Raw genomic sequence first — 12,896 nt, 5'->3', positions numbered from 1 at the left:
AGATTATGTATTTTCATCATGTTCTAATTTGATAATAGTTTTTATTGGAGAAAATGTGGAAAGAATTGGAACTTCTGCATTTTCATATTGCACATCATTAATAAATATTACAATTCCCAATAAAGTAACAGAAATTGGAAATTATGTATTTTCATCATGTTCTAATTTGAGAATAGTTTTTATTGGAGAAAATGTGGAAAGAATTGGAACTTATGCATTTTCATATTGCACATCATTAGTAAATATTACAATTCCCAATAAAGTAACAGGAATTGGAATTTCTTCATTTGAATTTTGTACCAACCTTCAAATGATTAAAGTTTCCAGCGAAAATGCAAATTATTGCAATTATAACGAAGATGGGATTTTATATAACAAAAACGTCACTAAAATTATATGTTATCCATGCGGGAAAACAAACGAAACATATACATTCCCAACAAATGCCAGTGTTATTGATATTAATGCATACTGTAATTGTATTTCATTAAGGAACATTGAAATTCCATGCAATATAACGTCAGTTGGAAGCAAAGCATTTGCATCATGCTGCAATCTCACATGTATTTTTTTTTTTTTTTTTACAGTCCCAACGAATACATCGAATGTACCTGATGACAACAATTTAATCAGAAGTGTCCTGACAATCGATTCATATAACGGCCAAACATTCTGCGGTATAAAAGTCAGTAAAGGAAAAGTCATTGATGAATGTCTCCCACCGACGCAATCGTTCACACGATCGAACACATACTCAAACACATTTACTCAGTCGAATACGTTCACTAAGTCGAATACATTCACTAAGACGAATACATTTACTCAGTCGAATACATTATTACCTTCGAATGTAACGCTGACACTTTCGTTTACGAATTCATATTCCATCACTGAAACTGTTACAATTTCTGGTACATATTCTTATTCATATGTTTTGACTTTAATTGGAGTTAGTAGTACATATGTCAGAACAGATTTAATTTATTATGAATATATTGTGACTCGTTATTCGACGTTATATAGTTTTTATTCGAATTTCTTCACAATTATCGACGTCATAAATCCTGTTGGAAATGGTATTTCTCAAAAGGCTTTGATAGGTATTATCTGCGGCACAATAATTGCAGTTTTGCTGATTATGGGAATTATCATATTCCTTGTGAAGAAATCAAAGAAAAGTAACAGCGAATCAACAGCGATAAAATTCGAAACTAAAAATTCAACTGGAAGCGATATGAGATCAGATGAAGTAAATCAGGAATATAATGAACTCGTGTTGGAAGACCAGGACCAATGGCTATAAAAATGATATGTGAATAATTTCTTTAAATAGAAAGTACTTTGATAAATGTTAAACATTAATAAATGAATTCATGAAATAATTTTCGTTTTTATATAATTTGTATGTTTATAATTAACATTTAACTTCTTTATTATGCGTATGTTATTGAAAAATATTGACATACTTGCAATGATGTTGTAAATGTATTTGATTTTATGAATATGTTGGACAGAGTAAATGTATTCGTGTGTGAATGCATTTGATCTGAAAAAAATATTTGAATTAGAAAATAAATTTGATTGTGTGAAAGTTTGTGTTGACCAAGTAATATATCCTTCAACAGTTGTTTCTTTTGTAACATTAAAAGGACCAAATGTTATATCGTTATAATAGTATAATGACATAACATTTATTGATTCAATACATGTAAAAGCTGGTGATGAAATGTTTGGTTCTGATTTACCATGATAATAAATACATCTAAGCTGTCCACAGATATCAAATGTATCATCGTTAATGCTTTTGACATTTTCTACAATAATAATTGTACTAAATCTGTACATGATCGAAATTGTTTAATTAAGTACAATCTTTAACTTCATGAATTGCAAATTAATGTTTTAAGATCCAAAAATCTGAGAAATGAATATTATGTTAAGAAGTTTATCATATATCCGCTCTCTTTATCGATTCTTCGGCCAGAAAATCAAAAGAATTTCTAACACATTTACACAATTTCATTTCGAAATAAAAAATAATTTAAAAAAAAAAGTTTGTATTAAAAAAACATATCCAATATAAAAATTGGTTTTTATATCTTTAGGAATATTTTCCTAATAGTCATTTTTTACCAATACATTAATTAATTGGTTTTTCATATTAATTTATTTATTTTAAAGCAAAGACTCAAGTGCACTGATAACTTTGTCAGAGTTTGGTCTTTTGCTTGATTCCTTATCAGTCATTTTGCTGATAAGTGATTTTGGTTTTTCGGCAGCATTTATGTTCGCTTCGCCGTTGTCCTGAAGTTGTTTTATAGTTTTTATTTTCGACATTTGAGTATTAAATGAACCAAAAACTTCGGGGAAAATGATTCCAAGGCTATAAATATCAAATTTAGGAAGTTTGATCATAACTCCAATTGAATATATAATGATATGTTGTCCTTTTGTGGATTGTGCTCAAATCATATGTCAAAACATTTGATAACATTGGGGTGCGAAATTTGTGATAATATCTAGATTTCATTAAAAACATTATCAAAAGAAATATTTTTAATGGGTTTTATCCATAACTTTTCCCAGAAGAATTGCTAATATCTGGGGAATCAGTTCCATTCATTCCTTTTCCAATTTCGCTTTGAATTGTAAACTATGTTCAAAATCGTGAAGTTAAACTCAAATTCGAATTGTATTTCTGTAATAGATGCATTTTGTCTTTTGCACTTGATGTTGGGTCTGCTAAATTTCCCGTAGACATCAAAAAAAATATAAGTCGATGCAACCAATGGCAGAAATTCAATCTTTGCTAAACGGTCGTGCGCAAAGTGGATCATAACCGTTTTATTGTATAAAAGTGACATATTTATCAAAAAGTGAGTATTAAAATGTTTACTTATGTAAACTAAACGAATTCTATCAATTCCTTAGTTTTTTAGGATGGGTTCAGTCGTTGTTTTGTATTCAAATATTCCGCAATTAAAACAAAAATATCTTCTAAACCAATGCACGTTCTGAATAGCAAAGCAGCAAGCAAAGGCAAAATTTTTTATTCATTATTATATTTCGATATATAAAAAAAATTTACATATTTGGAACCTGCAAATTGTCAATTTCAGTTACTGTAACCAAGAAACCTGAAACTGACGACCGCAACTCTTTATGTCATTTCAAACCAGAACGAACATTTTGAAACACACGAATAAAACATCATATCTTGCTACAAGGACATCGCTTTCCCATACCTTCTTCTATGTTATCACTCTAAGTAAAACTATTTTCAATATTATTTGTAATTATCATTTAAATTTTCAATATCAACTACACCAAATCAAAAAAGGGCAGATCCTATCGCCTCTTAGGAACATGCTTTTGTCATTTAATCATACTTCCTCCAAAAAATTCAACAGTTTGATTTATGATTATCATCAATCTTTAAATTTTCATAACAAATTATATTTCCCTTTAATTTTTTTAACAAATTGTTCTTTTTATTTCAACCAAGCATATGCCCATTCATTACCTTTTCATTCTCATTTATCAAATCATAAAATTTTCAAATCTCAAATATTTGATTTTATTTTTAATATTATTTTAAAAGAAAACAATTTTTGTATCTTTAAAATCAATGTCATTTATTTGATTTTATCTTTTATCTTTTTGCTTTTATATAATTTTTGTTCAATTACATCTTTTTTACTATATAAATTCCATAAAATACATCGAAATGAAAATTTTTGTTTGATTTTTCTTTTTACATTTTTCACAAAATGTTTCTCAACTTTTGATAATTCAACTAAAACACTTACTATTTCAAATTCAACAGATTATGATAATAGAATGTTATATAAAAATGAAACAATTCATGTTATTATTGGAGGTTCCATCACTGGAATTGGAGATAATTGTTTTTATGAGTGGAATAATTTGGAAAGTATCAAAATGAATGAATCAATCACTTTAATTGGAAATTCTGCATTTTCATCATGTTCTAATTTGAGAATAGTTTTTATTGGAGAAAATGTAACAACAATTGGAATTTCTGTATTTTCATATTGCACATCATTAGTAAATATTACAATTCCAAACAAAGTAACAGACATTAGAATTTATGCATTTTATTCATGTTCTAATTTGATAATAGTTTTTATTGGAGAAAATGTAACAACAATTGGAACTTCTGTATTTTCATATTGCACATCATTAGTAAATATTACAATTCCAAACAAAGTAACAGAAATTGGAAATTATGTATTTTCATCATGTTCTAATTTGAGAATAGTTTTTATTGGAGAAAATGTGGAAAGAATTGGAACTTATGCATTTTCATATTGCACATCATTAGTAAATATTACAATTCCCAATAAAGTAACAGGAATTGGAATTTCTTCATTTGAATTTTGTACCAACCTTCAAATGATTAAAGTTTCCAGCGAAAACGCAAATTATTGCAATTATAACGAAGATGGGATTTTATATAACAAAAACGTCACTAAAATTATATGTTATCCATGCGGGAAAACAAACGAAACATATACATTCCCAACAAATGTCAGTGTAATTGATATTAATGCATTCTGTAATTGTATTTCATTAAGGAACATTGAAATTCCATGCAATATAACGTCAGTTGGAAGCAAAGCATTTGCATCATGCTGCAATCTCACATGTATTTTTTATTATGGCGAAACAGTCCCAACGAATACATCGAATGTATTTGATAACAACAATTTAATCAGAAGTGTCATGACAATCGATTCATATAACGGCCAAACATTCTGCGGTATAAAAGTCAGTAAAGGAAAAGTCATTGATGAATGTCTCCCACCGACGCAATCGTTCACACGATCGAACACATACTCAAACACATTTACTCAGTCGAATACGTTCACTAAGTCGAATACATTCACTAAGACGAATACACTAACAAAGTCATATGAAATTTCATTTGTTGTTTCGAATTCATTTACTTTTTCATATTCGAATGGTATAACATTAACGAATACAATAACATTAACACAATCATTATCTATTACGCAAACAATAAAAATTTATAATTCGACGTATTCGAATTCATTTTCTGTTTCTATTTTTAATTCGGCATTAACTTATGTTTTGAGTGAATTTATTTATTACGAATATACTGTTGTTGTATATTCGACTTATTACATATATTATAGTAATTTCTTTACAATTATATATCAAAATGAAAATATTAATGATGATAATAGAAACACAATTATAATTATAAGTGTTTGCGTTGCAGTTGTCGTAATTGTAATAATTGCAATACTTATCATAGTTTTGATGCGAATTCATAATAAGAAACAAATAAGTAATGAACAAGAAGCAAAAAGTTTCGAAGAAAATCAAAATGAAAAAGAAAATACATTTGCAATGGGAACATCAACGAATAATATTGATGAAGATCCATTTGCTGATGATTTCAAAAAAGAAAAATTCATTAATCATATTTAACATAAAAACATTTGCTTATTTAAGTAAAAAAAAATCGGTGAAACTTAAATTTATAATTTGAATAATATTTTTATCATGAGATATGTTGTGTTTTTAATTAGCTGCATAATATCACTGCTAACCTGTTAAATATGGGCACTAATATATCAAAATCAGAACTTCAGCAAAATATAAATTTTCAAGAAATTTTTGATGCAATTGCATAACACTGAACACATGTTCGATATGGATATAATTTTTATTTTGTATTCTATTCATTTATCAAAACAGAACTTCAACAAAATTTAAATTTAAAATTTACTTAAACGAATTTTCACTTTGAATAATTTCTTTATTAAAATCATTGATTCAGTTTCCCTTCGAGGTAATTCCTTACCCAATTTGCGGGTGTTTTCTCGTTTGGCTTCCCCTTCTCGTTGAGCAGTCCTGCCTTTATCATCCTCTTCTTCTCCTGTGCGACTGGGCCCTTGCCCCAACACTTCGGATATGTGCCTCTGTCCATGATGACTCGCTTAATCTTTGCAGCGAACCCATGGTCACTATTGTACATTTGCTCTGTCGTCATTAACGCAATCCCCAATGCGATTGCTTCTCCTTTCGTCGTTATGATCACAACAACTTCGTCAACTTCGATTCCGTTCTCAAATCGAAGTATACCAGGAATCATAACTTTAGCGCCGTGACACACTGCGTCGACTGATGAGTCCTTCATTACAATTCGTTTGTATTGAGTTAACATCCATTCTAATGGCTTGACGACTCGGCGAAGATACGATTCGTCGCCTTTGGTGTCTAAGAGCCATTTGGCATCTAAGACATCGTACATTGTGTTCATGCCGGTGTTCTCTGTGATGTGCCCTGTGCGCGTACGTCGTAGCTCTGCCATTTCACCACCAACTCCTAAGATCAACCCTAAATGTTCACATAAAACTCGAATGTATGTGCCTGCTTCACACGATACTTTGAGAATGGCTAAATTATTCTCTTGGTCAAATTCTATAACTTCATCTTTGTATATATTTCGAACACGAAGTTCTTTCTTGACAGCTGATATTAATGGTGGACATTGATATACACGGCCTGTAAGGAATTTAACAGCATTCTCAAGATCAGGTAAAGTGACATGATCAAATAACTTGAGAACAGCAACATACTCTTTACCGGCATTTTGTTGGGCTTTGGCAATACGTGTGGCACGCTCTAAACAGATAATAAGAACACCTGTGACTTTGGGATCTAGTGTGCCTGAATGTCCGGTCTTTTCAACTTGTAATATTTGTTTGACCCAGGAAACAATTTCATGGGATGATGGATTGGATGGCTTGTCAAGATTGAGAACACCATATTTAAGATGTTCACGAATTGGTCGTTTTAATGGTGAATGGCCACTTCCAATTGGTGTGAAAAAATTGGTTTTACATTGAAGATTGGAATAGTTTTTAAGAAGCAATGGCCATTTGGATGTGTCAGGAGTTGCTGGCTGTTCGTTTGATGGCTGAATAACGTCTGTCATTTGAGCTCTGGTCTTGGAATTCAAACAGAGTCCTGTCAATTCTCACTGTTGGACCATATGGGGATACTGCTTACAAAATGAACAATAAAAATTGTTTTATTTGTTGAATGAACTCCATATGTTACAAGGCAACCTTTGTTTTTATTAAAAAATTGCGATTTAAATTCATCGAATTTATATCAAAAATAAAATCAATTTTAATTGTTACAACTTCTTACAAAAGAAAATGCAAGTTGAATCGAATCTTAGTAACTTCCTAGAGTTAAACAACATACTTGTTAAAAAAAATCCTTTAACACTAAAAAAATCAAAAAATGGTACCAGTGGGGTTCGAACCCACGCACCTCTCGGTAATGGGACTTGAATCCATCGCCTTAGACCACTCGGCCATAGTACCTCTGGTTTTTTAATGAAATGTTTTATAGAAAGTCAATACATTCATCCCCATCTGTCTATTTGCATTAAAGATTTAAATTTTAATTATTGTATTGATTTTCAGAAAAAATATTAAAAACCCATTAAAGAAAGATTTAATTATAAATAAAGAAAAAATGTAAAAATATCTATAATTTCCGTAAAATGTATATATAGTAGTAGCCACTTCCAGATGGCTTAAGCACTTTTTCTGTTTGAACTAAGGTTATTAGATTTTCTTGTGTCTTGAAAAGAGCTTCTCGAAATTGTGGCTCTCCATGTGAAATAGAAAAGAAAACACCTGAAGGCTTTAAGATTCGTGAAATTTCTGCAATTGCATGTTTAGCTTTTTTTGTGTTGAATTTGGAACAGAGTAATGAATCAATTGTTCCTTTTTCAAAGATTGCATCAAATGAATTTGAAGGGAAATTGGTTTTTAAAATATTTCCAACTATCCACACTAAGTTGTTGTTGCCTTGGTAAGTTTCCTTCATTTGTTTAATTACATTTTGTGAAATATCTATTCCATAAACTTTCTGAAAAAAATCTTTTTGCAAATCTGCTGCTAAAGATGAATTACCACAACCAACATCAAGTGCTGCTCCTCCTTTACGAAGGAATTTTGCAATACTATCTTTGAATTGCTCCCAATCGAGATACCATTCAAACTCTTCATCATTGTTTGCTAAATACTTTTCTTCCCAATATGTCTGTTCGTCATATTTAATAGCTGTGTAAGGTATTATATTATCAAGTTGAGCTTCGAGTGCTTCATAAGCCAACGAAGCTTCGTTCATTGACCAAATAAAAATAGAAAAGAAACACCCCCATAAAGCGAAATAGTTCTTTCGAGTAATAAAAATATGGTAACAAAAATACACCACAACCAATGTGTAACAATGTGACGAAACATGACAATGCAAATGTTTCATATGAATCATCGAAAAATAAATTGCTTAATAACATATACCGTGCCAAAGTAAAAGAAACAGAAAGTTCAATTAACAAGTAGTTTTAAATAATATGGAGTCTAAGAGATGTTAACTTTTTTCTTATAAAAGTTTTCTTCCAAATAATAAACGTACACCATGAGTTGGAGTTACCTCTTGGAAACAGATACTCTCACACGAGAACAATTACGCAAATACAATGTCAGCGAGCTGCAAGAAATTTTAACACAGTTAGGTTTGGATTCTACAGGAAAAAAACATGAGCTTGTTGATAGATTATACCAATTCTGGTTCGAAATTCAATCACCGTCTTCTACACACCGTACATCTGCAAATGGAAAAATCATGGCATCGTGTTGCATTAAATTCCAACTTCCTCAAATAGATGACATTCTACTCTTTAGATCAAAATTAGAGTCTTATGGACAAATAAACGGATTATTACTTGATCCAGAATTAAATTCTTGTTATGTCTCTTATAAGACTTTGAAAGCCGCTCAAACTTTTTTTGATGAATGTCAAAAAAACGAATTTCAAAACCAAGAATTTGTTACAGAAGCCGACTTCGAAAACCGCACAAAAGAACTCCAAATGCTTCCAAAAGAATGTCAACTTCACAACTATATAAATAATAGATTCAAAAAAACTAACACAAAACCAAGGATTTTTTGGTGTCCAGGACCAAACTGTGAAGAAATATGAATTACAGTGCGTTGATTTGTTATTTATTTAAACATACATATTTTGAAATTATACTTTCGGTGTTAACGCTAATTGTCCAATAACTTTTTTAGGTTAATGGTCCTTGAAACGATCTATGGTTGTTTTGTGAAACAGTGAAATGCTTCGTAAATATTTTACTTCAAAATCAACACAGAAAATTTCGACGGTTTCCACTGTTGGCTTAAACCGACCACTTTAAATTTTTAAACGTTCACCTTAAACGATCCAGATATTTTTTTCTTTTTAACTTTCCCAATAAATATTTAAGAGAAACATATTTTATAGCAAATAAAATATTCTATATTATAATAACAAAATGATAACCCAAAAAATATCTCTATACATTTAGTAATTAGTGTATAATTCCAGTTTTAAAAACGATGTCAAAACAACGTGGAACGAATTTGTTTGCGTTCAATTTTCAGAATCATTTTCAGTTAACTGAAATTATTCAAATATTGAGAGCATCGGTTGAGGAAAAAACAACAACTGTTGACATCACAAAATGTTACACTTGCTTGTTTCTCTTGCCTTCTCGGCATACTACCAAGCACACGAAGAAAAATCCTTCGTTTCATGGATGCGTTCCACAAACCAATTCTTCACTGGCGATGAATATCAAACACGTTTCGGTGTCTGGATGGCTAACCAACGTCTTGTCCAAGAACACAACCAAGCCCACTCATTCAAGCTTGCCATGAACAAGTTTGCTGCTTACACACCATCTGAATACAAATCACTCCTTGGATTTGTTCCACAAATCAAGGCTAGCAAGGCTAAAAAGTCCAACTTCAAGGTCGATGGTTCCCTCGACTGGCGTCAAAAGGGTGCTGTTAATGATATCAAGGACCAAGCTAGCTGCGGTTCATGCTGGGCATTCTCTGCTATCGCTGGTGCTGAAGGTGCTTACTTCTTAAAGACAGGCAAACTCCTCTCCTTCTCAGAACAAAACCTTGTTGATTGCGTTACAACATGCTATGGCTGCAATGGTGGTCTCATGACATCCGCTTATGACTATGTTATCAGGTACCAAGATGGTAAATTCATGCTCGAAGATGACTATCCATACAAGGCTGTCCAAGGCTCATGCAAGTTCGATGCTTCAAAGGCTGTTGGTTCAATCTCAGACTACCTCGAAGTTGCTTCATATGATGAAGATGATCTTGCTGCTAAGGTTACAAACAATGGCCCAACATGCATTGCTATCGATGCTTCACACTACAGCTTCCAACTCTACAGCAGTGGTATCTATGATGAAACACGCTGCTCATCAACATCCCTCGATCACGGTGTTGCTGCTGTTGGTTATGGCTCAGATGGTGCTACAAACTACTGGATCGTTCGTAACTCATGGGGCACATCATGGGGTGAAGATGGTTACATCCGCATGATCAAGGACAAGAACAACCAATGCGGTGTTGCATCAATGGCCTGCGTCCCAATTGCATAAATAAGCCAATTGAATTGAATTTAACTTTTATGAATTTTAATTAACATTTTAAAACAGAACATTAGCTGAGTACAAATGTTACCTCGTGGGATAGTTGTTGTATGTGGTAAATAAATGAATGAATTTGAAACACAATTTGCGACAAATTTTTCGAATTTATTTATTTTGATATTCGCTTTTTTCATGTTTTGCTTATGGTATGGCACTGTGTTTAGTGGTTTCATGAGTAATTATTATGTATATTTCTATAGAAGATACAACAAAAGTCATTGGGAAATTGAGTGTTTCAAAAAGATTACAAAAACGACATCCAGGAATTGTTTAAAGTTCGTTTTGAATTCATTTTCTCGACTTTTGAGTTCATCAGGGAACGATTTTGCAATCTTTTTACACAAAAATATTTATCATCAATATTTATTTGATAGTTTAACATTATTTCCTTTTCAAAATTGAAATTTAACCAAACGAACACAACATTTTGCGATATATTGTTAACTTTCTGAGAAATGCCGTAATGATGGTGAAATTGGGATTTATTTCATGAAATTATGTAAAAACTTGCATAATCAGACCAAAATATCTTAAAACGAAAACATTAATTTGAATTCATAAATGGTCTGAGTATTTGAAAAATTGAATCCGAACGATAAAAATGCTTTACACCTAAAAAATATTTTTTTCTCTTAGGTTGCATATATTTTGGTTAAAAATAAATATAACACTTCTAAATTTTTATAATATGTAATTATTTTTTATATTAACAGTCCGGTTCATTACTAAAAAGCCATATTATGTGATTGAAAATATTTCAAGCATGATTTTTTCCCACTTAAATATAATTTTAAAAGCTTATTTTTACTATCTACTACACTTATTATTAACTATAATTCATCCAAATAAATATCGAAAATATGCAAATCAGCTGATTTATTGAAAAATTGCAATCCAGATATTACAAACCTTAGTATGACATCTCCAGATAGTCCTTATTCTTTGATTTTGGAGTAATATTATTCAGTATCGAAACTCAATTGATTGTGTCCTTCTTAAAAGATTTAGTACATTTGTATTTTTTACTATTAAACGCTTTACCAACGGCGAGGTGGTCCTGGAGGTGGCGGTGGATGGAAGAAAGGTCCAGGTGGTGGTGGAGGTGGAGGTGGATGGAAGAAAGGTCCAGGTGGTGGTGGAGGTGGGTGATGATAAACTGGTGGAGGAGGTGGTGGCGGATGATGATAAACTGGTGGAGGAGGTGGTGGTGGTGGATGATGATAAACTGGAGGAGGTGGAGGAGGAGGACGGAACCCTGGATGTGGTGGAGGTGGATGATGGAATGGAGGAGGTCCTGGTGGGTGGTGATGAGGTGGTCCTGGGTGATGATGTGGAGGTCCTGGTGGAGGCATCTTTGTTTGTGAAATGTTATATTTTGTCAACAACAACAATAATTCAATAATTTGAAAGCACCGAGTTTGGATGGTTTTACCCGATAATTCAATAAATGACTTTGTTAATTCTTTGCAATAAACAAAATTATTCAAAATTTGAAAGCAAAAAGTGGTTATTGTTCAAATCATCGATGATTTTTAGGTGAAATTTCAACACCAAGAATTCTTGCAACGATATTGTTGATTTCACCTCAATTAAAGTATTTTTTGTTCTTCATTTTTGTTTGAATTATTTTGTTATGTAGCATGCAACCTATACAATACTTTTCAACTATAACCACATGATCTTTCTTTATTTTTTATTAAATTGATTTCTCCTTCTCACAACCAAGCCACATCCCATCATGGGATGATAAAAATTTTTATCCATCATGTTAGACTGAGTGGTTATTTTTTGACATTGTTGTAATTATTGATAAAAATAAATAATTGTGATTATTACCGAAAATTATGGGAAACATAACTTTTACATTACGCGTATAATATAAAAATATAATTTAATTTATAAATTTTATAAACATTTAGAGGAATTACTGGGAATTAATTTTTAATATGGCAAAATAATTTGTGAACTTTTAAATTGTCTTTTTTCTGTTGGTCGCAATGGAACAATTGAAAACTTTTTTTTTAGAACATGAAGAAATTACAACTAAAAATGTACAAATGTTTGTTGATTTCCTCAGAGACTCTCTTAATGAAAACGAGAATTTAACAATGAATATTTTAGCAGATCGCATTTGCGGAGAAAACTCATTCTTTGTTCTTCAAACTATGTCAACAAAAGTAAAAAACATAATGCGAAAAATAAATAAATTGAAGGAATTCCAGAATATTTGTATTGAAACAATCGAAAAATCATTTTGGAAGTCATCAAATCCAAATTTCCAATCGGCCAATAATTTCATATTAATATTTGGAAAGGA

The 12,896-nt window shown here is 31.2% G+C and overlaps 5 protein-coding genes across 5 annotated transcripts; 2 read left to right on the top strand and 3 right to left on the bottom strand.

Moving 5' to 3' along the window:
* Positions 1-310: 310 nt before the first annotated feature.
* On the top strand, positions 311-1,303 carry GO595_007076 (leucine-rich repeat domain-containing protein; the record flags this gene model as incomplete). The annotated part of the gene is made up of 1 exon (XM_067920500.1): positions 311-1,303. One exon carries the CDS (start codon positions 311-313, stop codon positions 1,301-1,303), a length of 993 nt encoding a protein of 330 aa, XP_067772595.1.
* Positions 1,304-5,818: 4,515 nt separating this feature from the next.
* On the bottom strand, positions 5,819-6,991 carry GO595_007075 (H/ACA ribonucleoprotein complex subunit 4; the record flags this gene model as incomplete). Its single annotated transcript, XM_067920499.1, has 1 exon — positions 5,819-6,991. The coding sequence occupies one exon, from the start codon at positions 6,989-6,991 to the stop codon at positions 5,819-5,821; it is 1,173 nt and encodes a 390-aa protein (XP_067772594.1).
* Positions 6,992-7,554: 563 nt separating this feature from the next.
* On the bottom strand, positions 7,555-8,202 carry GO595_007074 (Menaquinone biosynthesis methyltransferase; the record flags this gene model as incomplete). Its single annotated transcript, XM_067920498.1, has 1 exon — positions 7,555-8,202. One exon carries the CDS (start codon positions 8,200-8,202, stop codon positions 7,555-7,557), a length of 648 nt encoding a protein of 215 aa, XP_067772593.1.
* A 1,381-nt stretch (positions 8,203-9,583) lies between these two features.
* GO595_007073 (Clan CA, family C1, cathepsin L-like cysteine peptidase) lies at positions 9,584-10,528 on the top strand (the record flags this gene model as incomplete). The annotated part of the gene is made up of 1 exon (XM_067920497.1): positions 9,584-10,528. One exon carries the CDS (start codon positions 9,584-9,586, stop codon positions 10,526-10,528), a length of 945 nt encoding a protein of 314 aa, XP_067772592.1.
* Positions 10,529-11,616: 1,088 nt separating this feature from the next.
* Positions 11,617-11,931, bottom strand: GO595_007072 (uncharacterized protein; the record flags this gene model as incomplete). Its single annotated transcript, XM_067920496.1, has 1 exon — positions 11,617-11,931. One exon carries the CDS (start codon positions 11,929-11,931, stop codon positions 11,617-11,619), a length of 315 nt encoding a protein of 104 aa, XP_067772591.1.
* Between the last annotated feature and the right edge of the window lie 965 nt (positions 11,932-12,896).

This window comes from Histomonas meleagridis (genome assembly GCF_020186115.1).
Source record: "Histomonas meleagridis strain 2922-C6/04-10x chromosome Unknown contig_51, whole genome shotgun sequence".
In the NCBI taxonomy this organism is placed as follows: Eukaryota; Parabasalia; order Tritrichomonadida; family Dientamoebidae; genus Histomonas; species Histomonas meleagridis.
This window is presented reverse-complemented; position numbering and strand designations above follow the sequence as displayed.